The sequence below is a fragment of the Anolis carolinensis genome, unplaced genomic scaffold (assembly GCF_035594765.1).
Source record: "Anolis carolinensis isolate JA03-04 unplaced genomic scaffold, rAnoCar3.1.pri scaffold_10, whole genome shotgun sequence".
Classification (NCBI taxonomy): Eukaryota; Metazoa; Chordata; class Lepidosauria; order Squamata; family Dactyloidae; genus Anolis; species Anolis carolinensis.
In genome coordinates, this window is record NW_026943821.1 from 17294075 (window position 1) to 17307549 (window position 13475).

Consider the following 13475-nt stretch of genomic DNA (forward strand, 5'->3'; position numbering starts at 1 on the left):
CATCCCAATATCTTTAATCATAGAGCCCATTCTGTCCCATATCCATCCCATTATATAATCAAACACCATATATGATGACAGAATTTCACACTTTTTTCTGGATGTAATTTTCTGTAATTTGTACTTTTACAGCACAACTTTCCAACATACAGGCAGTCCCCAAGTTGCAAACACCCGACTTACAAATGACTCCTAGTTAAGACAACAGGAAGTGTGAAAAATCTACTCTTTGGAAGGGAAATCCACTCCTGGAAGAGTTATTATCATGGGGGAAAGGTGTTTCTACTGAAGCTTTATCTCCAAGCATGACATTTTTTTTTCAAAATCCAATTATCACAGGGACAGAAAGTGAGGTGAGATCTTCTGAACAAGGGCACAGAAAACAAAACAAACACCAAAGGGTTGTAAACCCTTCCCTATGCTATCCAAAGATATAGATAGATTAGATAGGTAGATATTTGGCTGGAGTTACATTTAAAAAATGTTCCTGTTCCAACTTACAAATTTATCTTAAGAATAAACCTTCAGAATCTATATTATTTGTAACTTGGGGACAGCCTGTATATGTGTTTTGAAAGTTACGTCCCAAAATATACTGATGCAAAACTTATGAACCAAGGCTTGCATCACAACATTCAGAAGAATATATACAGTAGAGTCTCACTTATCCAAGCTAAACGGGCCGGCAGAAGCTTGGATAAGCGAATATCTTGGATAATAAAGAGGGATTAAGGAAAAGCCTATTAAACATCAAATTAGGTTATGATTTTACAAATTAAGCACAAAACATCATGTTATACAACAAATTTGACAGAAAAAGTAGTTCAATATGCAGTAATTTTATGTTGTAACTACTGTATTTCTGAATTTAGCACCAAAATATCACGATATATTGAAAACATTGACTACAAAAATGGCTTGGATAATGCAGAGGCTTGGATAAGTGAGGCTTGGACAAGTAAGACTCTACTGTAGTTAAAAGCAGGGCTGCATTCTGATCTACGTTTTAGCCTATGATGCATAGATTAGGTCAGTTCATGTTGAAATGCAGACCAAATTGAATTCTCTCCCACTCCTGCATAGAAGAGACACCAAACTGCAGAACAAAGGAGTATAGACTCCTTAGCCACCGAAACCAGAAGCAGTCATATCTCACCTGAAGATGGGGAGAGGAGACCAGGCGGGCAGGGAATGCCACCACTCATCCCTTCTGCATCTATGGAGAGACAGACACAGCATGAAATAGGAAAAAGTAGAACATAAAACCCTTCCCAACTCTTCTGAAATATACTGAATCAAGTCACTATTCCAGAATGCATTCCTTTCTGTGGTTTTGTATGGACATTGGGTTGTTGTGAGTTTTCCAGGCTGTATGGCTATGTTCCAGAAGCATTATCTCCTGACATTTCACCCACATCCTCTGGATGCCTGCCATAGATGTAGGCGAATGCTTCTGGAACATGGCCATACAGCCCAGAAAACACACAACTCAGTGATTCCGGCAATGAAAGCCTTCGACGACACATTGTATGGCCATTCTTCCTAATGTTTAGGTGGATTTTTTCCTGTAATTTAAATCCATTGCTCCATGTCTTAGTCTCCAAAGCAGCTGAAAACAAGTCTGCTCTATCTTCAATATGTCATCCTTTCAAATATGTAAACATATCCATCATGTCCTCTCTTAACCTTCCTCTAAGCCAGTGGTTCTCAACCTGTGGGTCCCCAGAGGTTTTGGCCTTCAACTCCCAGAAATCCTAACAGCTGGTAAACTGGCTGGGATTTCTGGGAGTTGTAGGCCAAAACACCTGGGGACCCACAGGTTGAGAACCACTGCTCTAAGCTAAACGTACCTAGCTCCCTAAGCCACTCCTTAGAGGGCTTGGCTTCCAGACTTCCAGACTTTTGGACCCTCTCCAGCTTGTCAATATCGTCCCTGAATTGTACATAAGCAAGTCTTACCTGTTTTGAGTCCTGGGCTGGGACGCTCAGCGAACAGCTCCACACATTCACTGGGAAAGAAACCCACCTGGGAAAGAGAGAAGCAGTGTAACATTCAGAAGAAATCAAATCCCACTCAACTCCAAATATACCTTACTACAAATAGTGACTGAGAGTGTTAAAAACAATACTCCAGTTCATGCCAACTCCAAGGAAAAATTAGCAGCATTTCTGATGCAGTAAATCCAGTTGTCCTCCATTCCCTCCAATGACTCACAGGTGAAAATTAGAACACGTATGGCCAAGAAACATCAGTGTGTGGTCAAGATGAAAAAAGAGGACAATAAGCAAGAACAAGCTGAACCACATTGCTTTCACCTGAGCAACTGAACAGGCAATGAAAGGGGAAAACGAGAGGAAGAAAGAGAAATTGGACTAGATGGTCCAAGTGGTCTCTTCCAGCTCTATTATTCTATTATTCTATCTCCTGTATTTGAGTTAATTTTTGGGATTGAGCCATACATCCAGACCTCCTGGCTGCAATGCCTCTTTGCCCTTGATGTCCAACCTGGAATCCATGCTTCCCACGCCACCAGCTCCTGTCCTCCTTGGGGGGCATATCAATCACAGAGATGATGTCTCCAACCTGTGCCAGAGAGAGCAAAGAAATGTGTCAGCGCACAGCATATGCATTTAAGGCTTAAACAGGATACAGGATGTGCATTTAGACTGAAATATTGCACAGGCCGAGAATGGACATATATATAATATTTAATAAACTTTATTATAACTTTTTTTACACCCCACCACCATCTCCCCAAAGGGACTCGGGGCGGCTTACATATGGGACAGAAAAGCAAATAATCCATTAAAACAAAACCACCACTAAAATAAAATAAATGGGTCCATTCCCTTATCTGAATAGAGTGGTGAAAGGTGACAACTGTTTGTCTGCTTCAGTAGACAGGTTGCTTACCTCGAACTATAGTTCTTCGAGTGGTCATCAGTGAAGTCATACATTTCCATTAGGACCTATTAGAGGTTCATTGAAACATGTTGGTGGTAACCCTGCCCACATTAAATGCCCATGTATATAGGCTCATCCTGCCAAAACCCCAGTTCTTAGCTGGCCAAAAATGGCAGGACTCAAACTGGGGAGGATGGACTGGACTTCATAAATGACCATTCAAAGAACTAGTTACAGGTAAACAACCTGTCCTCGTTCTTCATGGTGTATATATATATATATATATATATATATATATATATATATATATATCTCTCGCATAAATGGGATCCTAGCGAGCTAATGGATGGGTGTCATGCTACACATGAAAACAGCACAACCTTCCCAAACGCAGTGTCCCTCCGAGGCCTTGAATCCAGAATTTAATGTGAGATATAAATCAGAGACCTAGACCACGTGGCTGCTTTACACACATCATTGAGAGGACACCTCAAAAAGCTGTTCTAATGTTCTGAGGAGGTTGCTTGCCAGCTAGTTCATAAGCCAAACAAATGATAGACACAACACATTTAGACACGCAGACACAACTTTAGGCAGAAAAGAGATGTCAGGGCAGCTTTGTCACTATGGAAATGTAGATTTGGCTGGTCAACTTGACAAGGACACAGTTCAGTTGCCCGCCTGAGTATTACTCACTTCGAAGGACAGCTCATCAGATGCCTGCGCTGTGTAGCGTTTAACCACGTGAGCAGCTGCAATGGCAGGAACATTGATGGAAGCTTCTTCATTCACCAACAGTCGATTGCCATGGTTATCAATCTAAAAGAGAATGGAGAAGAGCTTTATATTAATTGGATAGAGCCATCCAATATTGTATGGGTGTTTCTTAGAGCAATTCTCTGCTTTACAAGGGAGATGTGGCTGTCTCATCTCTCCAGTTTCCCACCTCCATCCAAGTGAGAACTGGACCACAGTTGATGTTGCTGTCCACAAGGTCCGAAAGCTTTTCCAGGTATTGTGAGAGCATGGGCACCAGCATCTAGAGAGAAAGAGAAGCATGTCACTGTGATAGCGTATATCCTTCAATCATCACAGCAGGTATTTACAGAAATGATCAGCCACTGCCAGAAGGGTCAGAGAGCTTCATCTATGCTGACGATCATGCCATCACCACTCAAGCAGAGAGCTTTGAAATGGTTGAAGCTTTAGGTATTCTTACAAACACACACCTCAAAATGGCCTCACATAGTTACCTCAGGGTGAGCCCGCACATGACTGATGGATGGCAATTCAGGAAGCTGTGAAAAGCGCCTATCAAAGATGCAGCAATGCAAGTGAGCATCCAGATTGTGAAATTCCTCATAGCTGCGATGCACTTGCCAGTTCTTGTCCTATGGAAAAAGAAATAAAAATCACTTGATACATCCATATTAAACACTCATAGCATTTTGATTTAACTATTATGACTCAATCCTATGGTGAACTGGGTTTTTTAGTTTGAGGGGTACTTAACATTATCTGCCAAAAGGTTCTAATGCTATTGTTCTGGGCAGTAAAGAATTTCAAGCAGGCTACTAATCTCAGGAACCTGTAGTATGAAAGCAAGGCAGCTAAAGTTAGTTCAAATAGGGATAGTTATTCAGTGGATTTAAGAGAGAAGGCGGGTGTCCCTCAACCAAATTTGTAGTCACTGAATGGTTTTTTTCTGCAGGAGTCAGAATAAGACAGGTTTCTTCTGCCTAAGCTATAGCAGCTCATGTCAACTCCAAGATGTATACTGTCTTAAACAGTCACATTGTTTTGGCATCTAAAGCAGACAAACCTTTTAAGTACATCTCCCACTTCCAGATAGTAAAAATACCATCATAATATGAGGGCTATCCAGAAAGTAGATTACGTTCCGGAATTAAAAATGAACAAAGCATAGGAGAAAACATTTACCATATGCCATTGAAAGCCAGACCCAAATACCACTTCTCAACATAGTTCCCATTGAAATCTAGGCACTTCTCATAGTGATAAAAGAATTTTGGAAAGTCCTTCCCCACCAAACTTTGCCGCTTGGCTTGCATCCTCAACCAAGCGGGCGTCCCTTCCCGCAGCTGCGCATGCGCTCAACTTTCCCCCACGCTCATCCTGGATTGCTCTTCTAAGGTTTTGCAAGAAGCACACCTTTCCTGTCCCAAAAAACGGTCGCCATAACCTTCCTTGCAAGTAATTGCAAAACAGAAGAGCGATGCATGACGAGAGTGGGGGAAAGTTGAGCGCATGCACATGCGCAGCTGCGGGAAGGGACACCCATCTGGTTGAGGACGCAAGCCAAGCGGCAGAGTTTTGTGGGGAAGGACTTTCCAAACTCTTTTATCGCTATGATAAGTGCCTAGATTTCAATGGGGACTATGTTGAGAAGTGGTATTTGGGTCTGGCTTTCAACGGCATATGGTAAATGTTTTCTCCTATACTTTGTTCATTTTTAATTCCAAAACGTAATCTACTTTCTGGATAGCCCTAATACATTAAAGAACAAACCATTTGCTGCCATTTCATTATGCACTAAAATAGGGTTCCTGTTTATCTCTCTCACTCTAAAGTTGACCCAATGTGTTCATAAAGATGGCACCTATAGGCTTTGCCCAGGCCCAACATATGTAAGGATCCTAAGCAATTTAATTTTAATACTGCATAGTGTTTTGATTAGCAGCTATTGCTTATTAGTTGATATAGCTTTTCAAGAGAAGGAGCCAATCCAGCTTAAACAAACAAATGCCTTAAACAACCAACTTTCCTCTCTCCCAGTCTTGCTTACCTGACAAGTGACTTGAACAGGAAAGAGCTGGTCTCCCTCCTCTAAGTTGCTGAGGTTCTCATTCTGCTCAGGAGCGAGCTGCAACTGCAGGGAGAAAGGAGATTTAAGTTCCGTCTGAAGATGTCAAGAGGCTGTACATTAATCTCTCCCTCTCTCACATGTACAAACACACACAGAGAAATGAAAAAAATGCCACACAAATACTTGTCACAAGGATCAGGGCATCCATAGCAAACAGCTCCTACATTTCAATATGCTTCAAAACGTCAACAGGGGAAACACACCTGGATATGCCCAAAGTCCACGGCCTCATAGTGGAAATGGGCACACTCGGTCAGCTTGGGGAAGTGGCCCCGTGTGATGGAAAGCCTGTCGGGCAAAAGAAGGGAAATGTTGTCATGGATATCAGTTCTAAGTCTGGAAACCTAATACTTGGAAAACAAATATTAGGTTGTAAGCAACATTCTGGAAAACAACCTCTCATTCTCCACAGCACTCAAGGCAACCAGCGGTACCATTCTGTTCTAAAAGCTCCTTGTTCCATTTTAATCCTGTAGGCTTGTGGTTCCCAGAATAATTCCTCAGATGGTGTTTGGCTCAAATGACATCCACTAGCCCAGCCACCACGGAACAATGGCTAGAAGTTCTGGAATTTTAGTCCAACAACATCTGGAGGCCCAAGCCTGGGAAGACATTGCTTGTAGGCTCTCAGAAGCCTTCTCTGTTGCACATCCTTCACCTTACTCAGGTATCGCACTTTCACACCAGTTTAAATTAAAAACACTTCATCGCTATCCTGCTTCTTGCCCATGTTTGTTGCTGCTTCTGCACAGTGCTCTATCCCACCCAATTGGACTAGGTTGTCTAGGATGCAGCTTTGTAAACTATGGGTCAAGACCTCAAATGGGATTGCCATAACTGTATGTTGAGGTCACCTTCCTTTCTCTCTCTCACGGTCACATCTCCCTCCCTCTGGTATTGCTCTCTGCTTTCCATTCTCGCTTGCGTGTGCACATGTCTCTCTGCCTTCCTTTCTCTCTCTCTCTCTCTCGCTCTCCTTCCCTCCTTAATATTCTTGGAGACACGTAAACATTTCTTAGATAAAAACAATCCGTGTGTCGAAAAAGTTTAAGGAGCTTTGGTCTAGAAGAGAATGAACAAAAGCTAACAAGGGATCACAGCCATATTCCCTTTCACGTCATTTCAGTCCAGCAACAATACCGTAAGCACAGTCTCCTTTCATGGTATTAAAAATCCCAGCTAGGCAAAATCAATCCAACCAGTCCTTCTTGATTTAAGAACCACCTGATAGGAGGAATATGAGCTGTAAAGCTTTTTCTAACAAAAAATGTGTGCATGCCAGTATCACACTTATAATAGTGCTTCAAAATTTGACAAGCCTATTATTGTCAGAAAAGAAATTAATAACTAAATTCTATAACAAATTGTTGGAATGGGCAACGGTAACAGAACAAGTTAAAAGCTCAATGGTTAATTGGGTCAAAAACATTGGAAGACCGATCCTCCTATCAGAATGGGAGGAGGTCTGGACAAGAAGAATGAGATTTACATATGCTACAGAGTTAAAAGAAAACTGTTTAAAAATGATCCACAGATGGTATCTGACCTCAAAAAAGTTAAGTATAATGCATAAACCAGGGGTCCCCAAACTAAGGCCCGGGGGCCAGATGCGGCCCTCCAAGGTCATTTACCTGGCCCCCGCCCTCATTTATAATATAATATTTTTATATCAGTTTTAATAATATAATATATTGTATGTACATGTGATATTGGTAATAATATTATTTTATACAATATAATATTAATAATACCATATAATAATATTAATTATATGCTATATATTACATATAATATTACAGTATAGTGGTATAGTTCAATATAGTAATATATAATGCTAATATTGTGCTATGCTAATAATATAATATATTGTATGTACATACAACTGCTCTGAGTTCCCTTCAGGGTGAAAAGGGTGGGATATACATGTAGTAAATAAATGTAGTAAATGAATAAATAAATAATTTTGGACTTAGGCATGCCCAAAGTCTGAACTGACTTGAAGACACACAACAACAATCCTAATTAACCTGACTATCTCATTGGCCAGAAGCAGGCCCACACTTCCTATTGAAATCCTGATAGGTTTATGTTGGTTAAAATTATTTTCATTTTTAAATATTGTATTGGTCTTTCATTGTTATTATTGTTGTTTTGCACTACAAATAAGATATGTGCAGTGTGCATAGGCATTTTTTCGTTGTTGTTTTTTTCAAATGATAATTTGGACCCTCAACAGTCTGAAGGATGGTGGACCGGCCCTCTGCTTTAAAAGTTTGAGGACCCCTGGCATAAACAATCTAATGACAAATGTTGGAAATGTAAAACTAAAGAGGGAACATTTTATCACTGTTGGTGGTCGTGTGTAAAAGCAAAAGAATTCTGGAATATGGTACATAAGGAAAGCCAAAGAATATTAAGAATGAACTACTGAATTAAACCGGAGATCTATCTTTTGGATATTTTGGATAAGGACATTTTTAATGACATTAATAAAGAAAAGATAATAATCTTCCTATCAACAGCAGCAAGAATGGTGTATGCAAAGATGTGGAAGCAGGAAAATAGTCCTGAGAGAGAGGACTGGTTAAATAAAGTATGGGAAATAAAGGATATGGATCAATTAACGTTCCTATTGAAAAAGAATACTGGCAAGAGAGTAAAAAAGACCGACTGGTCATCATTTGAAGAATATATGAAAACGACATACAATCCTTAAGAGAAAAAATAAATCCAAAGACTTTATAAACAAAAGGGAGAGAACCGAAAATAAACAGATTTGAAGAATAAAGGACAGGAATAAGAGATGAATGGAAGCTCATCCCTTTTTTCTCTCTTTTTTCCCCCTTTTTCTTTCTTTCCTCTTCCTTCTTAAACTTCTCTATAAATAATATTCCCACTCTTTCGTTGTATAAATATTTAGAAAATCTTTAATAAAAAGTATTTTTTTAAAAATTGACATTCAAAGGTCAGAAATGTTATTTTCTGGACTCCCAGAATCCCATAGGAAACATGTTAAGTGTGAGTTCTTGGGGTGGAAATTTCATGCCACACAGCTTCAGGGCTTGCCCACCCCTTCTCCCGTTTTACCTTTTAGTTGGCTTTCCCTTAACGTTGCTGGTTGCATTCCCCAAAGAGCGCACTTGACCCTCGCCTGTTGTATCAATGTTGTCCGTGCTCCGGGCCTGTAAGCAAAACAGCCAAGGTTGGAAGAAATATTGTCACTTTCCACAGAAACAATGATATGAGCATAGTTAAAGCTTACCCCTGGACATAACAGCAAGACTGCACAAGTCACTGGCTGCCACCACAGATGCCGAGGTATGCACAAATGTTGCACTTAGCATCAGGAGCCTGACAGGCATGTGAGTTGTCATTCTGACTAATGGTAATGAAATCCCCAGTCACACACCAAGGGGGAAATGTTCATGTACACTGCTAAATGAGAAGCTACCATGCCCATAGTATGCACGATCAGCTGCAATGTTATTTTCCTTTTTTTCAAATCTTCGTTCCAGTAGGTCCACGTTTCCCCATTTTGGCTACCTTACTAGCCACCACGAGGAAATTTCTAGTGATGATTAACCCCCATGGGAAGCTGCCTTATACTAAGTAAGCCATCTAGGTCAGAACTGTTTACACTGACTAGCCGCAGCATTTCAGGATTTTAGATCAGGTCCTTTTCCAACACTTCCTCAAAAAACTTAGGACTGACACTACACATGCAAATACAGTAGAGTCTCACTTATCCAACATAAACGGGCCGGCAGAACGTTGGATAAGCAAATATGTTGGATAATAAGGAGGGACTAAGGAAAGGCCTATTAAACATCAAATTAGGTTATGATTTTACAAATTAAGCACCAAAACATCATGTTATACAACAAATTTGACAGAAAAAGTAGTTCAATACACAGTAATGCTATGTAGTAATTACTGTATTTACAAACTTAGCACCAAAATATCACAATACATTGAAAACATTGACTACAAAAATGCGTTGGATAATCCAGAACATTGGATAAGTGAGACTCTACTGTACATATAATATTGATGATAATATAATGTAATACAATATATTATTATTATTAATAATAATAATAAGAGTACACTCATATTATGCTATAGTAATAATATAATATATTGTATACACATATAATATTGATGATAATATTATAATGGAATACAATATATTAATAATAATAATACACTCATATTATGCTATACTAATAATATAATATATTGTATATACATATAATATTGATGATAATATTATAATGTAATACAATATGTTAATAATAATAATACACTCATATTATGCTATATTAATAATATAATATATTGTATATACAGTAGAGTCTCACTTATCCAACATAAACAGGCCGGCAGAAGCTTGGATAAGCGAATATCTTGGATAATAAGGAGGGATTAAGGAAAAACCTATTAAACATCAAATTAGGTTATGATTTTACAAATTAAGCTCCAAAACATCATGTTATGCAACAAATTTGACAGAAAAAGTAGTTCAATATGCAGTAATGCTATGTAATAATTACTGTATTTACTAATTTAGCACCAAAATATCACGATGTATTGAAAACATTGACTACAAAAATGCATTGGATAATCCAGAACGTTGGATAAGCGAGTGTTGGATAAGTGAGACTCTACTGTACATGCGCTACCACAGAGCATGGCCCTTTCCCAGTAGGAAGGTGTCATACACCAAGTGAAACCATTGCTTCGTGTAAGTCTGTGCTCTCTGGGTGCTATGCCACCAAAAGGCTTTGTATGACACTAAAGCCACATGTAGCCACTAGTTTCAAAAGCTGTCTGCAAGAAATAAATACAGACTTCTGGAAAAAAATAACCCAAACCTTCCTTGAAAACCCATGTATGGGATAGAAGTCAAAAGTGATCTATTTGTATTAGGAAAGCAATTGAACGAATTACATTTGGCTCTGCTCTCAGCTAGAACTGGACCACCAAGATGTAGCTGTCAACAAATGACCACAAAGTAATGGCCCTTGACAGGAAAAAATATTCTACTACTCGTCTACACTGATAGAAGCATTTTCTTTTCTTTTTATATAAATAGTTTTTATTGAATTTCCAAATAAAATTTACAGTGAAAGTGTGAGAACACATAAAGTTTTAGAAAAAGATGTGCAGTGGATAAATAGGAAGAAAAAAATAAAATAAAATAAAATTAGTCACTTCCATCTCTTACACAGATACTTTAAAAAGTTTCTTTCTTTGATTTGTTTGTTCATACATCATTGATAGAAGCATTTTCCATGGGGTTTTCTCCAGTCCTACAGGAAGATGTTTGGAACTGGACATGGAAGATTTTGCATACAAAGCATGTGCTATTCTTCTACGAGGTGGTTGTTTTCTCTAAAACTTCCCCTTCATAATAATAATAATAATAATAATAATAACTTTATTTTTATATCCCTCCCCATCTCCCTGAAGGGACTCAGGGCGGCTCACATGGGGCCAAGCCCAACAACATACAATAAAATACAACAGTATAAAACACACAATATAAAATACAACAATATAAAATATATAACCATCACAGTAGATCAATAACACAGCTTCAACAGAGTAAAAGGCATGACCATTAAAAGAAGCGATAACATGGCGCTTCAGTCCATAGTCTTGGTGGAGAGGTAATTTTTCCTATTTATTAGGGATGGTATGGTGTGTCGTGGTTAACGTGTCACATATAAACTAGAGAGGCCCAAATTCAAATCCCTATTTAGTCATAAAGTTCAGTGAGAGTCCACAGGCCAGTTAACATCTCTCAGTCTAATATACTGTATATACTCAAGTATAAGCCTAGTTTTTCAGCCCCTTTTTAGCACTGAAAAAGTCCCCCTTGGCTTATACTCAGGTGAGGGTCCTGGTTGGTTTATATTCGGGTCAGCTTATACTCGAATATATATAGTACATTTATTATTTTTCTCTATTATTATTGGTCGTATTACACTTATTTTACTCCATTAATTATTATTGTTACAGTTATTATTTTTCTCTATTATTATTGTTACCATTACATTTATTTTACTCTATGTTTTACTATTAATACATTTATTATTTCACTCTGATATTATTATTGTTATTATGTATTATTTTATTCTCTTATGATTAAAAGGATTCATAAGCACATTTACATTGAAGAAGATGAGAATAATCAGAGTTGGGCAGTCTTATCTTAAATTACAGTTTTATGTAAATATTCAAAAACATTTAAACTACTGTTGCCTCAATTAATGTAATTTTATGGGTATTTATTTTTATTTCTGAAATTTACCGCTCTCGGCTTATACTTCAGTCAATGTTTTTCCAGTTTTTTGTGCCTCGGCTTATATTCGGGTCAGCTTATACTCGAATATATACGGTACTTCACAAACTGTAGTATGGAAAACAAGATCCTTGACTTCCTTTAGAGAACAAAATAGAAAATATGTCCTGCAGTATCAAACATCCCGCCAAGATTTCATCCTTTATAGAATAATAAACAAGCACATGCATCTCATTAGTATGCAAATAAGATTGAACAGACTGTCAATCTTATTATAACTGTGCTGGTTAGTCTACTTCCAATCACAATTCAGAGCACTGGTGCTAATCCTTCATGGAACCTGAGTGCCTTGTAAGATCTGTATGCTCCCATGTGAACCTGACCAAGTATGAAGATCTTCCTCAGGTGCCCTTTTCCAGCCCCACTACCAGCAGCGATTGGGGACATGGACACTTGATAGGGATGTTATGGAAGTAGAATTCCTGCATTTGGTTTAGGGTTGGAGGAGAATCAGAGGAAAGGATCCCATGACTCGACAGATGCCACTGAGCTCCAGCCACCAGCCACCCCAGCCAATGGTAGTAGATGGCTGGATCTGCACTTTAGTAATATCTGGAGGGTCACAATCTGTCCCTTCTTGGACCTCTGAAGTCTTTACCAACTCTATAATTCTATGGGTAATAACATTAAGAGGGAGGCACTTTTAGTGAAGACATCCAACCTTTGGAATGCTGAGTTAGCCTGACACCATTTCACATCCATGAATTACCAAATGAAAACTTTTAAAAGCCACCCTATAATAAACTTTATTTTTATATCCCGCCCCATCTCCCCGAAGGGACTCGGGGCGGCTCACAACAGGGACAAGCCCGAACAACAACAACATATTTAACATAAACTTAAAACAGTCCAACAATACGCAAAATAAAATAATGGACAAATACATTAAAATCCAAACAGATAAAATCAGAATAATTAAAAGCAACCCAGTGGGGACAGGTTTCATAAAGTGCTGTATCATGGAAATAAGTAGCAGTGATAAAGTGCCATATGCTTTTAAAACAGAAAGAAGTATTCTAATAACAGCTCTATTGGGCCTGTTCATTTAAACGCGCTCTGGAACAACCATGTTTTCAATTCCCGACGGAAAATGGGCAGAGAAGGAGCTAACCCTGGGCTTTTGGTCTTATTTTTGCTTCTGCTGAGACATAATTGAGTGCTCTAACTGGAGGTCAGCTGTGACCAGCAGTGCTGTGGAATTTGAAAACACACGAATGGAGGGAGAAAGGTGCCAAAAGGAAGGCACGTCAAGCCAACCCTAACTGGGACCGACCACCTTCCACCTACCGTGTTTCCCCGAAAATAAGATATTATTT

At 38.8% G+C, this 13475-nt stretch overlaps 1 protein-coding gene across 5 annotated transcripts in view; it reads right to left on the bottom strand.

The window, feature by feature from the left end:
• Positions 1-13475, bottom strand: part of arhgap33 (Rho GTPase activating protein 33) — a 55905-nt gene that overhangs the window by 31653 nt on the left and 10777 nt on the right. For 4 of the 5 annotated variants that reach the window (XM_003224946.4, XM_062962596.1, XM_062962593.1 and 1 more), the window contains 9 exons: positions 8880-8974; positions 5996-6080; positions 5712-5795; positions 4159-4296; positions 3852-3944; positions 3602-3724; positions 2507-2584; positions 1960-2026; positions 1157-1216 (listed from right to left, as the gene is read on the bottom strand). In XM_003224946.4, the coding sequence (XP_003224994.1) occupies positions 1157-1216; positions 1960-2026; positions 2507-2584; positions 3602-3724; positions 3852-3944; positions 4159-4296; positions 5712-5795; positions 5996-6080; positions 8880-8974 (823 nt within the window). Of the gene's footprint in view, positions 1-1156; positions 1217-1959; positions 2027-2506; positions 2585-3601; positions 3725-3851; positions 3945-4158; positions 4297-5711; positions 5796-5995; positions 6081-6188; positions 6996-8879; positions 8975-13475 lie in introns of those variants that run through there. The other variant, XM_062962595.1, reaches the window with a different exon arrangement.